The 14,586-nt window shown below is 44.2% G+C and overlaps 1 protein-coding gene across 7 annotated transcripts in view; it reads right to left on the bottom strand.

Annotated features, from left to right (window-relative positions):
• GOLIM4 (golgi integral membrane protein 4) overlaps positions 1–7,216 on the bottom strand; it is a 43,258-nt gene extending 36,042 nt beyond the window's left edge. For all 7 annotated transcript variants that reach the window (XM_054166479.1, XM_054166480.1, XM_054166483.1 and 4 more), the window contains exon 1: positions 6,496–7,216. In XM_054166479.1, the coding sequence (XP_054022454.1) occupies positions 6,496–6,682 (187 nt within the window). In that variant the 5' untranslated portion in view covers positions 6,683–7,216. The remainder of the gene's footprint in view (positions 1–6,495) is intronic.
• Between the last annotated feature and the right edge of the window lie 7,370 nt (positions 7,217–14,586).

Here is a 14,586-nt window from a genome sequence, read left to right as displayed (position 1 = left end):
AGCCTGTTAACTATTGGGCCCAATATTAAACTGGGGAGGGGACCAACAAAACCCAGGGAAGGAAATCACCCTATTACCTCATGCTGCTTTAGACTACATCCTCTGTGATCTTCAGCCCAGATTCCAACTTGGAAGCAGATACAACATTGCAGCATTGGTAGAAATTTATGTCCACAAGGAAAGTGGTTTAAGGGCACTCAGGCATGGATTACAGGCATTAAAAAAAAAACCCAGACATTTGCTCAATGTACCTTTCTAGTTGAAGAGCTCAGCTGCTGGGACTCTCATTTGCTGCAGGACTTAAATCCCAAATTAAAACTGAACCCAACAAAATTCTGGCACCTTTTCTGTACTTGGATTATGAAGAATCATAGAATGGTTTGGGTTGAAAGGGACCTTAAAGATCATCTGGTTTCAAATAGAAACCAAGAAATCTTGTCAATTTCACACAACCCAAAACCTTCAGGTTGAGCTGTAAACCAGACCCATAGCTATGTAGAGACAGATTATATACACACATGCATGTAAACACAAATGCATTCAAGTATATATTGCAGCACACAGAATAGCCTGGGATGGAAGGGACCTCCAAAGGTCATCTAGTCCAACCTCCCTGCAGTCAGCAGGGACATCCTCAACTAGACCACGTTGCCCAGGGCCTCTTCCACACTAAGATTTTGCACAGGTAACTTCAGATGTTTAATGTGGTTTATGTATTTAGAACACTAAATACCCAGTGGAACATGACAAAAGACAAATCCTTAGATGAGGTTACAAACCAAAACACTGCCTTTTCAGGAAGCCAGGCAGCAGAATCTGGGGAGCTGTATTGGCCATTTCAGGCAGTACCGTAACTTGGTGCTGAAACACTCCCACGTGCCAATAATACAGAGAACTAACCTCTGCTATTGCAGTGCTGCCACAGATCTTTCAGTCAGCCACAGCACACAATCAAAATAAGCACTGCAGTGTTATATGCAATCTGAAACTAATAGGAATGACAGGAATTCAGGCTGCTGTTATTATGGAGAACAACCAAACCATATAAAGGCTGTGGAGATGTAGCTCTACTTCTATGATGCATGTAAAAAAAACCAAGCCATCCAAACTACTCTTGTTTCTTCTCAGCTTTGCCAACTGAAGGTTTTAAGTTTAAAATAGATTACTGTAAAAGAGGGGTGAGATAGTGTGGTACATCCACATCTGGATCACAGAATCCCAGCATGGTGAGGGTTTGAAGGGACCTTTGGAGATCATTTAGTCCCATCAGGGTCATGACAAGCAGATTGCCAGATTCACATCTAGGCAAGTTATGAAGGACTCCAGAGGAGATGACTCCATAACCTCTCTGGGCAGCCTGTCCCAGCTCTCCAGCACCCTCATATTAAAGAAACTTTTCCTTACACTGTACTTCACCATCTGCATAGTGAGAATGCAAATAGACATAATAAATATGAATGACTGTAGTCACATGGACCAATGATCTAGCATTGTGATGCAATACAAAGTCTCTGTACAGAGAGCTGCCATAGATCTGATCAACTTCTAGCAGATCACCTCCAAGGAAGGGCTTCAGTTTAGGAATGGCATAATGGGCACAGCAGAATTCTACATTTGTTTTATAGCTGGTGCTTTCTAGCACTGGATCAGACAGCTTTGAGGAAACCCACAGCTTGTCTACAGCAGGGCAAACTGAATCCTCAAGTTCAGACTCCCTGCTGAGTTTGCTCCCAAGATTATGTATGGCAGAAATCACCTGATGCTATCAGATATATTAAGACACTAAGAGGAAGAGCAGGAAAATTAAGGTAGTAAAAGGCACTAAATGTAGACTGCTATAAGGATTAGGAATTAAGAGAGATTAAAGAGATTAAAATAGTACACAAGTTACTTAATACCCAGAGGATGAGAAGACAGAAGCAGTAAGGGCTAGAGAGGCACTGATAGCCACATGCAATCTTGGAACAAAGATACGATCAGATTCATCTACAGCTGTCAATGCATTTCTTTTCTAGCAACTGCAGTCTGTTCCTGTATGGCCAGTAGTTTTAGACTTTGTCTGACATATCTTTATAGGAAGGGAAGAGTGTCAAGCTTTGTTTTTAGCACTTGAAGAAATACTAAATAAGATTATCTTCACGTTTCAAGCATATAATGCTCAGAGAATGAGATTTAAAAACAATCAGCTTACAAGGAAGATCAGCTTCTCTAGGAAAGACCTTGCAGATAATAATGACTTCAGGTTTTCCTAGCAGCCAGGAAATTTTGTGTCATCTCCAAATTTCGCCTTTGGTATTTCCTCTGCTGGTTACAAAAGCAGCTTTACTTTCTCCATGCCCATCAGAACTTTGTTAAAGGGCCAAAAATGCCAAAGTCTGACATTTCTCTGAGAAGTTTCATATGCCAAATCTTCAGCACCATGAGCTGACTAAAAAGGGGTGATCTTAAGATCCCAGCCTCTCTAAACCAGTTATTCCTATGTTCCCAAAGTCCACCATCCTCCCTCCAAACTGCACCCTGATCTTATTTCAAGAGGCACAAATACTTCTCAGCTGAGTAGCTGAAGCTGCAAACACCACAGAAAGCAAACTCACTACAGCAACAGTCAAGATGCAACCCTCTTCAGATCAGGTGCATGGCTTACATAATTTTGAGACCTCTTCCTGCACCATTTGTCAGTCATCCACATGTACTTTCTGCCTTCCTAGATTTTCCCCACACATACAGGAGATTCAGCCTGCCTCACGTGCTGCATTTGAACAAAACAAGGCAATGAAAAAGACGCAAATCTAAGAGAGCTGGCTTCTCCAGCAAGAACTCAAACTGCTCACTCAGATGTGAAGAATGGGAAAGTACCCCAAAAAAGGTTCTTATTACCTCCAAGAGAAAACTGTGCAGAAATGGCAAAAGAATGGGGACAGTACAAAGTGATGGGAGGCTGCACTCTGAGCTACATCTGAAGATCCCTCTGAAGATGTTTTGGGTAGATAAAGGCATTCAAGTTCAAAAACTTGGACCTCATACATAAGGATCATAAAGCAAGTCCTAGGTTTAAGAGTTCCACTAACTGACTCAAGTTTCACCTAGAAGCCCTAATAACATTCCTCTGTGAACAATGAGGAAAGCAACTATCTTTATGGGCACCAGCAGTCACAACAAAACCCAACCAACCCTCAAAAAACAGGTGATATTTCACTGGCATCCAACCATTTCAACCCATTCCTTTGGGTTTTTGCTTTTAATTTAAACCAGTAAAGGCCTACTGATGAAATGGTCTAGGGTGAAAGGAACCTCTGAAGGTTAACCAGTCCAACCCCCTCTGCAGTCAGCAGGGGCGTCCTCAACTAGATCAGGCTGCCCAGAGGCTCACTTTGAGTCTTTCAGGAAGTAGAAGTCCAAAGTTCACATCTCTCCTCAGCTTGGAACAAGCTTTAAATTCTTATTTTATCACCCAGAAGAGAGTTGTAAACACTAAGAAATCAACCAGTGTTGATACAGCCCCCTCTTTTTGTCCTGGCACTGCTGTGTCAGTGGCCTTGCCCTTTTAACTGGTTCCTGTTAAAAAGATTTCATAGTGCTCTCATCACACATCAGCCACCAAAGTTACCTCTAGACCAGTACAGAGAAATTGGTTATGCTGCATGGTAAAGTTGTGCTGCTTTAGTAGTGATACATTTTATTGCTCTCATAAAAAAAATAAACTCAAAGAATAATCTCTTGTGTTGTAAAGGAGAGCAAGGATGTAGCCTAGATACCCCTGGGAGTGTTTTTCTTTCACAACAAAAACATTATTGATTTACAATCCAGGCCACTTAAACATCAGAAGTTCAAAGTGCAGTCAGATAGTGCACCTGCAAACACAGGATTTTCTGTTGGCATTTTATGATGTTTAAAAGCCTCTGTTTAAAGAAAATTGCTTCCTGTTGTTCCATTGCAAAGAGTTACATAGGAAAGGGTCAGAACTCATTTTGGTTGTACATCACCAGTTAGCTTGGTGCTTGTGTATGTCCAAGTGAGCTGCGCAAAGGCACAGGTTCTGAATTCTCTGTGTTCTCCTCACTAACAAACTTACTGCAAAAAATCAAAACGATCATAGAATCAATAAGATTGGAAGAGACCTCAAAGATCATCAAGTCCAACCTGTCACCCAAGACCTCATGACTACTAAACCATGGCACCAAGTGCCACATCCAATCCCCTCTTGAACACCTCCAGGTACAGGGACTCCACCACCACCCTGGGCAGCCCCCTCCAATGGCTAACAACTCTCTCTGTGAAGAACTTTCTCTTCACCTCAAGCCTAAACTTCCCCTGGCACAGCTTGAGACTGTGTCCTCTTGTTCTGGTGCTGGTTGCCTGGGAGAAGAGACCAACCCCCACTTGGCTACAACCTCCCTTCAGGTAGTTGTAGACAGCAGCAAGATCTCCCCTGAGCCTCCTCTTCTCCAGGCTAAATAATCCCAGCTCTCTCAGCCTCTCCTTGTAGGGCTTGTGCTCGAGGCCTCTCCCCAGCCTCGTTGCCCTTCTCTGGACATGTTCAAGATAATACAGGGCAGCCCATACCAGAAAGTCATTAGATGGTGTCAGGGAAAGGCAGGGAAAACAAGTTTATTTCTAGCCCACTAGGCCCAAATCCTCCAAAGTCCTTCAGCATACAGCTTGCATTTACACTTGCTGCTTCATCTCAGGAATCTCAGCCTCACCCTTTAAGTATATTAGCCAGTGCCATAATATAGGAGAAATTAAGCCACCACTTTTATCATTATATTATTTTTTCCTTGTTCTCTGTGACCTAATTGTTAGTAATTATTTTTTAAAACAAGGTTTACAGCTGCCATATGACATAGATAAGTTATCTTGCTTAGATAGGCTCCATGCATTGGCATGGCTCTCAGTACCATGTGAATTTATTGCACTAACAATCAAATGTATGAATGGTTCCACATTCTGGTCCATATTTTACATTTCTCATTGATACACTGAAACAAGCAAGGCAATGCTTATACAAAATACAGCACTGTCACCTCACTCTAACTGCCTGCTACTTGCATAAACTTGCTTGGATGGATGATGGCTACTCAAAATACTGTTTTAGACATGGAAAGCTTAAACTAACAGTCCAGACCAAACAGATCTGAACAAGAGAATTTCTCCTCTGTTCTAGGACAAAGTTTGTTGGCATGCTCCTCTTTGGTATAGCCAGAGCAGCAGGAAAAGCTAACTTGTTGAATTTTAGCTTGAGAACAGGGTGTTTCTGTGTCCCCTTGAAATACTGTTGGCAAATGTACAGACTAGCAAAAGTAGCCCTTTAGGCATCTGCCACATACTCATCTCCCAGCCGAACATTCACACCTTTTTCATGACTAAAATTAATGTTTCTGACAAATTTTTTCCATGGCATTCCCTGGAAATGGCCTGAAATTGAAATACTACGTAATGATGGACTCTGATCATAGCTAAACATATTCGAGTAGCAAATCACTGTAAGAATCTAACAGCATAAGCCAAATTCTGCACTCTGCATAAAACCTGTATGCTTCTAGATGTGCTTTAATGTCTGCCTGCACCGTCAGAATGGTTAAAGATCACTCCCAAGAGCTGTCAGAGCTGCTAGAGCAGCCCACTCTTATTCTATACAGTTTCAAGAAAATTCTAAAGAGTTTTGAAAGTTGGCTCTGGGTTTTGCAGATGCTGACCCAATAACCTTGCACTTGACAGTAAGTGCTGAGCTCTTGCACTTCCTAGAGCACTGATGCTTCACGTACCTTGCTGCTTTGCACCTGATTTCTGGACATGAAGATCAAAAGATGCTGATGCCTGACATCTACAAGTACAGGATGCCTGCATTTGGTACATCCACAAACCAAGATACATAAGGATCTCTATTTACATAGAATCATATGGCAGCTTTAAGTCAAGAAATTCAAAGTTATTCCCAAAGAAAGAGATCAGCCTTATCTGAACTTTACTTTCAAAGCACCCTTTAAAAAAATGCTTCATTAGAAGCTCCTCCTGGAGCTATTTAAGGTTTCTGCTGCCCAGAAATTGCCACCTTGCATTTTTGCAGCTGAATGTTCTCTCAGCAGCATAAAATGAATACACTGCTAAGGCAACAGAGAAGCACACAAGAGTCCCGGAACTGGATGAGGTCTGTACAGTTAGATGAGTGGCAGGCAGCATGCCTGCTTTTTTTCCTTCATACCAGGAATTGCAATGTGATGTGCAGTCCTTTGGGAATGAAAGTTACTCTGTAAAATACGTGGGAGTGAGAGGGAATGAGGGCTCCTCTGGAGTCCCTAACAAAATTCCCACTGACTTCAGCAAGGGTAGGATCCTACTCAGGGTTAGGCATCAAAACCCCATAGGCCAGAGGGAGATTAGGGGAAGAAGAGCATGAGAAGCAAAACTTTGTGAGAGGTTGAACAGCTGGAGCCCAGAGGAGATGGAAGCTATTGTGCAAGCCCTAGGAAAGAGGCTCCTGCCGAGGTTAAGTACCTTGTAACTGAGCTGAGAGGGACTCTTGGTGCTGCTGGTACTTGAGCGCCGTGGCCTCTGCCTTCCTCAGCTGGCCTTGCAGCTCGTAGTAGAGCATCGCTCCGTAGAGAAAGCCGAAGACCACAGTCAAGAGCAGGAGAGTCTGGAAAATCCGCTTCTGTTTTCGGGAGCACATCCCGTTGCCCATGTCCCTGGCGGGGGATACCGAGGGCCCCCGCCCCTCACGCCTTAGCAGCGGGCAGCTGGAGGTGGAGGACGACGAGGCGGCGACATCGGAGGCCCCGGGCCCGCGCCGGGAGGAGGAGGAGTAGAAGGGAGGAACGAAGGAGGGGAGGGACCGGCCGAGCGTCTCAGCCCCTGGGCACCGCCGCGGCCGCGACGTCCCGGGCAGCTTCCCCCTGCGTGCGGGCCCTGCGCGGCGGAGCGGAGCCGGCCGGATTCTGCAAGGCGCGGGGCGGGCGGCCCAGCCGCATGCTGCGGCCGCGGGGCTGCCCGGACCCTCCGGCGGCGGCCGCCGCTCGCCTGTCCCGGGTCCCCGCGGCAGGGGCTTGCAGGGGAGCTGGGCTACGGCGGCCTGCGGGAGAGGAGCGGCGGGGCGGGGGCGGCTCCCTGCTCTTTATCCCAGCCCCACGGCGAGGACCAGCCCGGCCGGTGGCTCTGTCGTCGCCACCTGAGAGGAACAAAGGCAACTTCCCTGGCACCTCAATTACGTGTCACCTCCGCTCCACCGCGGCTCCCCGCCGCGGGATCCCCGAAGGAAGTCCCGCTCCGGGCGCGGCCTCATTGGGTCCAACCGCGGGTCTCTCCCCTCCCTTCGGGGCGGTAGCTCCTGAGCGCATTGGGCGTCCGCCGCGTCCGTCCGACCCGCCGGGCGCTTCGCTTCCCTCCGCCCGCCCCCTCTCCTCATCCCCGGTCCGGAACGGCCCGACCCGACCCGGTGTGGGGTGTATTGCGAGCCCGGAGTGGCGGGACGGGCTTCCTGTGCGAGCCGGCGCCTGTGTGCCCACCCGGCTCCCTGTGAGGGAGAAGGGGAGTTTAAGGAGGGGGCGTGACAGAGCGGCTGGAGCACCGCCGGGAACAGCTGTCCGGTTCGGGGGAGATGAGACCTGTGGCGGTAGGACGGTACCGGGCACCCTCAGCCACACCAGCCCTCTGAAAGTGAGCAGTCCCGTGCTGAAAAGCAAAGTCCCAAAGAGCCCGGTGTAACCAAGCACCTGATTTATTTACACTCTGCAGATTAATTTATTGTAGGTTGTCGACTGTGTGTGGTTTGAGGTGCTGATGACACCCAAGGGATACGGAGCACCTTTTCCTTCTCCAAAAGACGAGTTCAGGCTATTGGTAAACTTTAATTCAGGTCCAAAGTATGGCTGTGCTAATGCAGTGCTCCCAGGCATCACTGTCCTGTGTAAAAATGTGAGAGAGATCTTAGGGCGTTTAGTCAGCATGATGGCAGATTTCGAACTCTCTCTATTGGTGCAGAAAAAAGAAAACAACAGCCAGGATTCAAGCTAAAGTGGAAGTAATAGTAAGCAAAAACAACAAAAAAAAAACAACCCCACAACCAAACAAAACGACAGACAAAACAAACACAACAGCAACAAAAACAACCAAAAACCACAAACCAAAACAACAAAACACAACAAACCAAAGGAAAAACAAATCACACCCCCCAAGTTACTTCTTCTAAACAGAGTCCAGAATCATTTTTGCTGGAAAATACCTCCAAGATCGTTGAGCCCAACCATCGACCTCACACCACCATGGCCATAAAACCAAGTCCTGAACTACTATGTCTGTATGTTTTCTTGAACACCTCCAAGGACCTCACTGATCTGTGGATTTCACAGGCATGATTCTGGCTTTCAAAGGAAAACTGCATCAAAATATGTTACTCATACTCTGCATGTAACTGTCATTAGCAGCAGCCAGTACCCCAAGCATGTATGGCTTCTCTCTAAATGTATTGCAAATTTCTATATGTGGTCTTTAATGGAATGCTTTGCTCTCCGTCTGAGGACCAAAATATTCAAAACTTTGAGTTAGATACCCAAGAAGAAATTGCATTTGCTTTGAAATAGTAATATTTAATAAATGCATACATAGTCAAATTGTTTTCCCTTTAAAAAGCTTCCTAAAATTCTTGAGTTTACATTTTAAAACTTCAGTTCAAACCCATGAGTGATTCAGGTGGACTAATCTTCATGCAGGTGTAGAGCATCTGTTTCTTTCACAAGGTAGTTCCAGCAGATTTCTTAGGATTGCCCAAACTCCATCTTCTCTTCCCCTCCCTGGCTCCTTCGGAGATGTTGTGTGCATTTTTGTGTTTCCAGGCTCCTCAGGCTGAGCTCAGTGAGTGGAATGGGACAGTTCTTCAGTTCTAGACTGAGACCTTGAAATCCTTGAAGAAAATTTATGCTCAAGTATTGCAGCTATTCAATTTATGTTTCATAGAATCATAGAATCAATAAGGTTGTAAAAGACCTCAGAGATCATCAAGTCCAACCTATTACCTAACACCGCATGACTAACTAAACCATGGCTCCAAGTGCACCTCCAATCCTTTTTCGAACATCTCCAGGGACAGGGACTCCACCACCTCCCTGGACAGCACATTCCAATGGCAAATTTCTCTTTCTGCGAAGAAATTTCTCCTTACCTCGAGCCTAAACTTCCCCTGGCACAGCTTGAGACTGTGTCCTCTTGTTCTGGTGCTGGGAGAAGAGACCAACCCCCACCTGTCTACAGGTACCTCTTCATGTAGTTGTAGACAGCAATAAGGTCTCCCTGAGCCTCTTCTTCTCCAGGCTAAACAACCTCAGCTCCCTCAGCCTCTCTTCATAGGGCTTGCGCTCGATACCTCTCACTTTCCACTTGTTGCTTGGATTACCTTCCTTAAAACCAGTGTATTCCTTTAATCACTATGCACTGGAGAACAATTGCCCAACCAGCACCTTGATCTGAATATGGTAGTCACTCTGGCTTATCATTTTGATGAAGAGACGCCACAAATTTGAGAGGGCACTGAACTGACACCGTTATTTAATACTTACTCAAAATTTGTTTAATTAATTATGTTGTAAATATACTTTACTGCCTGCAGAAATGGGCAGTATCCTTGACAAATGCTGAGGAAAAAAAAGCAAATTAGTATCTCCTTTTGCTTAATCAAATATTTTTTTATACCCAGTAATAGCTGGTGATGAATCTGCTTTTCAGCTCATGCAAATTCTGATTCTCCATGAGCAAACCAATTAGAGCCAAAATGAGGAATTTATTGGGAGCAAGGGACTATTATGTGAAGCTATTAAGCAAATTTGAACTGGAAGTCCCAAAATAGAAAGGTTTGGACCTAAAAGAGACTGGAATATAGTAAAAAGCATTAAGTTGGTTGCTAGGAGAGGAATGTTGCTTTGAGTAATCACCGAGTAAGTTACTGATACAAGCAGAAAAGATGGGGGATAAGTGCTTGCTGAGCCATGTTGTACCACGGGAAGCACACTTGGAGGCTGCAAGAGGGAATTCATAGGCAGAAGAGTTTCTCATCTTTAGCTGAATTTCCTAAGCAAATGAGGTTTGTGCAATCAAACTGTCAGTTTGTGCCATGTAAGTACAAGCAGTTGGCCAACACATCGGCCAGTTTCAGACAGGTTGAACCAAGCTGTAGAGATGTTGAGCAAAATGAAGTTCTTGTAAGTTTAGAGAAATTAGAGGAGCAATAATATAAAGTATAACCCCATGTGTTCCCTGACAGAGGGCAAAGCTACTGATGTGCCCAGACTTAGCCTTCCTCTTCTTGATGTAATTATTTTGTATTTTCTTTCATTTACCCCCCCCCCCCGTCGGTTTTACTAAGCTTGATTCTGTGATTATTTTGTAGCCAGGGTTAAGAGTTTCTAATAAAAGTGATCACTGAACACCTTAGAGTTCTTTCAAAGGGATCCAAAAATAGATCAGGCATCAGGTCTTTTATTGTCTTTTAAATCCTTCCAATTGATGGATCAGGGATCCAAAGTGATGGGAGTGCACAGTGAATTTCATCCCATACAAGTCATGGCTCATTCATTTGGTTGCCAGAAGTGAAGGAATGTCTTGGCAAGGCAGATGTTTTCACCTCTCCAGCTACAAAGTGCATTCCAGCTGCAGATGTTTAGGCAAGAATGACAGTTTTGTCCAGTGACTGAAGCCTACCAACACGTGCAAAGATTGTTTTAATGCTCACTGTCATTTGTTAGTAGTCAGAAACTGCAGGAATAAAAAGGTTGGAGTTGAAGAGGTGGGAAAATTGAATTTCTCCTTGCCTGAGGTCATAGTTTGTGACATGAGGGGAAGTCAGGCTTTTTATAGCTGACCTGTCTGCTGCCTGAATCTTGAGCCCAGCTTAAGTAATCAGTTGAACTCTGTTTGATGATGTCCTGATTTGAGGTGAGGACAGGGAGGGCTGTGTTTAAATATAGATAGTGCTGTCCCACTTAATATTCTAAATAAAAAACCCCCAAACACCAAAACACCCAAAACATAAAGTATCCTACACTGGACATTCAAAGTTAACTCAGCTCTGACTTTGGGTACCTCAATTCTGGCTGTAGGACAGTAGAGGATGACTGACTTGTAACTCATGGATGCATGTAAAGATGTGTTTTTCTGAATCACTCAGCATTGGTGGTAAGAATGGGGCTAAAACACTGATATGAAAGTTCTTTGTAGATACGTAGGATAATTCAAACAGCATTCCATACTGAGGTGAGGAAATGTTGTTACTAGTGGGGCTGAGTAAGGAGGCTACTCTCTGACTTCAAGTATCTTGTATCTGGTGCTTCCTGACTTAAACTGTCCTGACATTTTACTGGCTCCAAAACATTATCCTTTGTAAATAATTAATGCAGGTAAGCAGATGCATTAAAATGTGCAGCTGTTTTAAAAGGACTGGGGAATAATGGAGCTACATGTGCCACAGATCTACACTGCATTTGCTACCACATGTAACACACACGATGTGCTTGGAACTGCCATACATTATGTCATTGCCATAAAGTCACCACAGATGAACTTCAAGGTGCAGGACTCCAGTGTGTCCAATGCTGTAGCCACAGGAGCTGCCTGTCAAGGTAGAACATCTAAAAGCTCTGGAATCTGACCAACTTTCTGCTGCAAAACCCAGAAAGAAACTCCTCACACTATTACACACGCCATTGTTCCTACCATGACAGCTACCCTAAAACCCAATAGTAAACACATAAATTGACTTCAAACAATGATCAGAAGATCCACCTTGTAAGAAAGCTGCAGTTAGAACCCCTTGCGTTCCTGAGGGCTGGTGTTTTACATCATCACCATCATCATCATCATCATCATCAATAACAATAATGTTGTTTATGTGCTAATGATAGTCTTAGTTTAGAGCGAGACAGATGCTCTTTTACATCTTCCAAATAGGGTAAAAGAAAATGCTCACACAAAGGATTGCATAGAAAAGGAAAGTTTAAATGGAAATGCTATCCATAACTACAAAAACCAGTACAAAGCACATAGAAATGCACAAAATCCATAGTCTGGGTTTAACACAGACTCATTAAGCCAAAGCTTCATGCAACCCTCCCTTTAAACCAGAGCAACAAAACCATTCCTTCATGTCCCCGCCCCGCTCATGCCTCTTTACTCCTCGTACCACACCATTGTGATGCAGCTGAAATTTTGCTTGGCAGCTCCAGACCCAAATAAGGCCACTCCAGGCCTAATTGGCAGCATTGGCAAGCCTGTGCATCCTTCTGGGAGGAGAGAGGGAGGAAAAAGGGAAGAAAATTGACTCTGCAGTCAGTTTTATAGGGATACAGGACTTATGGGAATAATATACCCTTTCTGGTCCACCGCCTGGACACTCTGGACCTTCTGGAGGTCTGTAGCTTTGTGGTTCCTAAAGGCACCTAGCCCCTAAACCATCACAATGATAATATGAATACTTTTATGATTAAGGGGCTGGATATCTGAGCTTTTAGGCACTTAACCAACAGTATGTTGTTTGAATAGAGCGGAACTGCTCCAAGACAGGGATCTGAGTGTGTTCTACTTCTGTGTGTTTTGTTGATACTACAGATCAGTCTGAACTAAGCTAAGCAAAGTGCAAACAGCAACAAGGCTCCGTCTGCCCCATGCAGGTGGATGTGTTTTGTAGTATCAGTGACTACACCTGAAAGGCATGGGGCTGTGCCTGCTCTGAGTGAGAGCCAGGCAAAAGTCGAACTCCTTGGAGTTAGACTTGCACCATGCCAATATGACATGACAGCGGCTTGGACACAGGGACCTGATGGTTTTCCATGCAGCAGTAGTGTTGGGGATAGTCAGTGTTCCAGCTGAAGAATTCTGCGAGGGAAGTGGGCTTCCCCTTTTTACTGTTTGAAAAGAGAGCAGTTGCATTCCATGTCTTATGAGGTAGAGGAAAATGTTGAGACTTGGGCATGCTGACTGCAGACATTGTTATTTGCTACTACATAGACTAATCCCCAGTGATTACACTTTCCTGGTGCATTTCCCATTGTGCTGTCCAGACTGGAGGCCACGGCAGATGGAGAAGTAAATAGGTCAGTGAATTCTGAATTGTTCCATCCCCTGCTTTTTCCAGTCTTGTCTATTTCACCCCCCCCCCCCCCCCCAATCTTCTGGTTTTCCAGCACTTGAATAAAAGCCAGGGTGTGATATCCTACAGCTGTAAAACTGTCTGGCCTTCCAGAAAAGTGAAATCCCTTCTTCATTACTGTTTCCATTATCATTGCGCTGTGAGATAAGGTAATGGCTGATGTAAATTTCCTTGACTGGTGTAAATTTCATTGATGTTGATAGCTGTGTGATATCAGGCAGGTATCAAATCTTTGTGATTTTGAAAGGATCTGCAATGGAGGCTTTGAAGAAGAGTTTGGAAAGAACTGTTTACTTTCTGGAGTTAATTCAAGGAGAGAAAACAAGCACTCAAGAATTTAGGTATAAAATCTGAAGAAATGTAGATAAGAACTTTAAATGAGATTAAAATTACCTCAGGACTTTCACAGCCATAATCACATTAATTTTCATCTTCATGGGGCTTCCATCTTTGTCAGTGGTATTATCATGGCCTACCAGGCTCAGAACTAGAAACTGTTTTCCCAGTCAATTGCAGGGTCATTCCTGGATTGTAGTTGTATTTTAATTTTAGTTGTTTACTTCTAATAAATAGCAGTTATTTGCTTCTGTGCTGCTCTTATACACCAGGAAAATGTGTGCAGGCTTCTCTCACAAAGCTTGACTGACTGTCTATCCAAATTGTTACTCTTGGAAGTGCATTACGGTTACTTCACAAAATAGAATTTGTTCCAGTGCAAAGGAATTTTACAGATTTGTCTGGGAACATTAAGGAGCACAGAGGAATGGAGAAAAGAGCTGAATTGTAGAAACACCTGACAGAAAAAAACACCCCACCAAACCAACAAAAAAACTTAAGCTCTTCTCCTGAAAGATTTTGTAACGTTTTGTGTTTCAAGTGTCACTGAATTTGGTAGGAGAGGCTGTACTTAAGTTCTGCTGGCTTGCAGTTTAGGCTTCAGTTTGTGAAAGGCTCTCTAGGAACTCAGCTGTTGTCAAAGAAAAGCAGTCCCTAATGTAGGTGAAAGCCCTGTTCATGTGCTGTGTTTCAGAAAATGCTGCTTTCTCCTATTTTTCCCCCTCTAGTCTAGGGGGGTGGTGGTTGTTAGTTTTGGTTGCTTCTTTGGTTTTTTTTTGTTTGTGGTGGTTTTGTTTGTTTGTTTTGTTTTGTTAGTGTTTACTCCTTTTTTTTTTTTTTTTTTTTGCAAATATTTGCCTTACTGGTAGCTCAAATGCCTTGAAAGGGTGAAATTCTTCACCATGTGAGCTGCTGTAGGATTTACGTGGTCCCGGTGTTCAGTGCACATGATTTAACAGACCATAACAGACGTGATGATCCTGGTGCAAGGTTTGTAATTTTTGTGCACTGTGAATATTTTATGGCTGAGATACCCCAAATTAGTCCAGTCTTATCAGTGGGGAATGTCTCTTCACTGCTTCCTGCTAAGAGATTTTGTGGGTTTTGTTACCAAAACCTCA

Source organism: Dryobates pubescens, chromosome 13 (genome assembly GCF_014839835.1).
Source record: "Dryobates pubescens isolate bDryPub1 chromosome 13, bDryPub1.pri, whole genome shotgun sequence".
Taxonomy (NCBI): domain Eukaryota; kingdom Metazoa; phylum Chordata; class Aves; order Piciformes; family Picidae; genus Dryobates; species Dryobates pubescens.
Note: the sequence above shows the minus strand (reverse complement) of the source record. Positions and strands in the feature narration are given on the sequence as shown.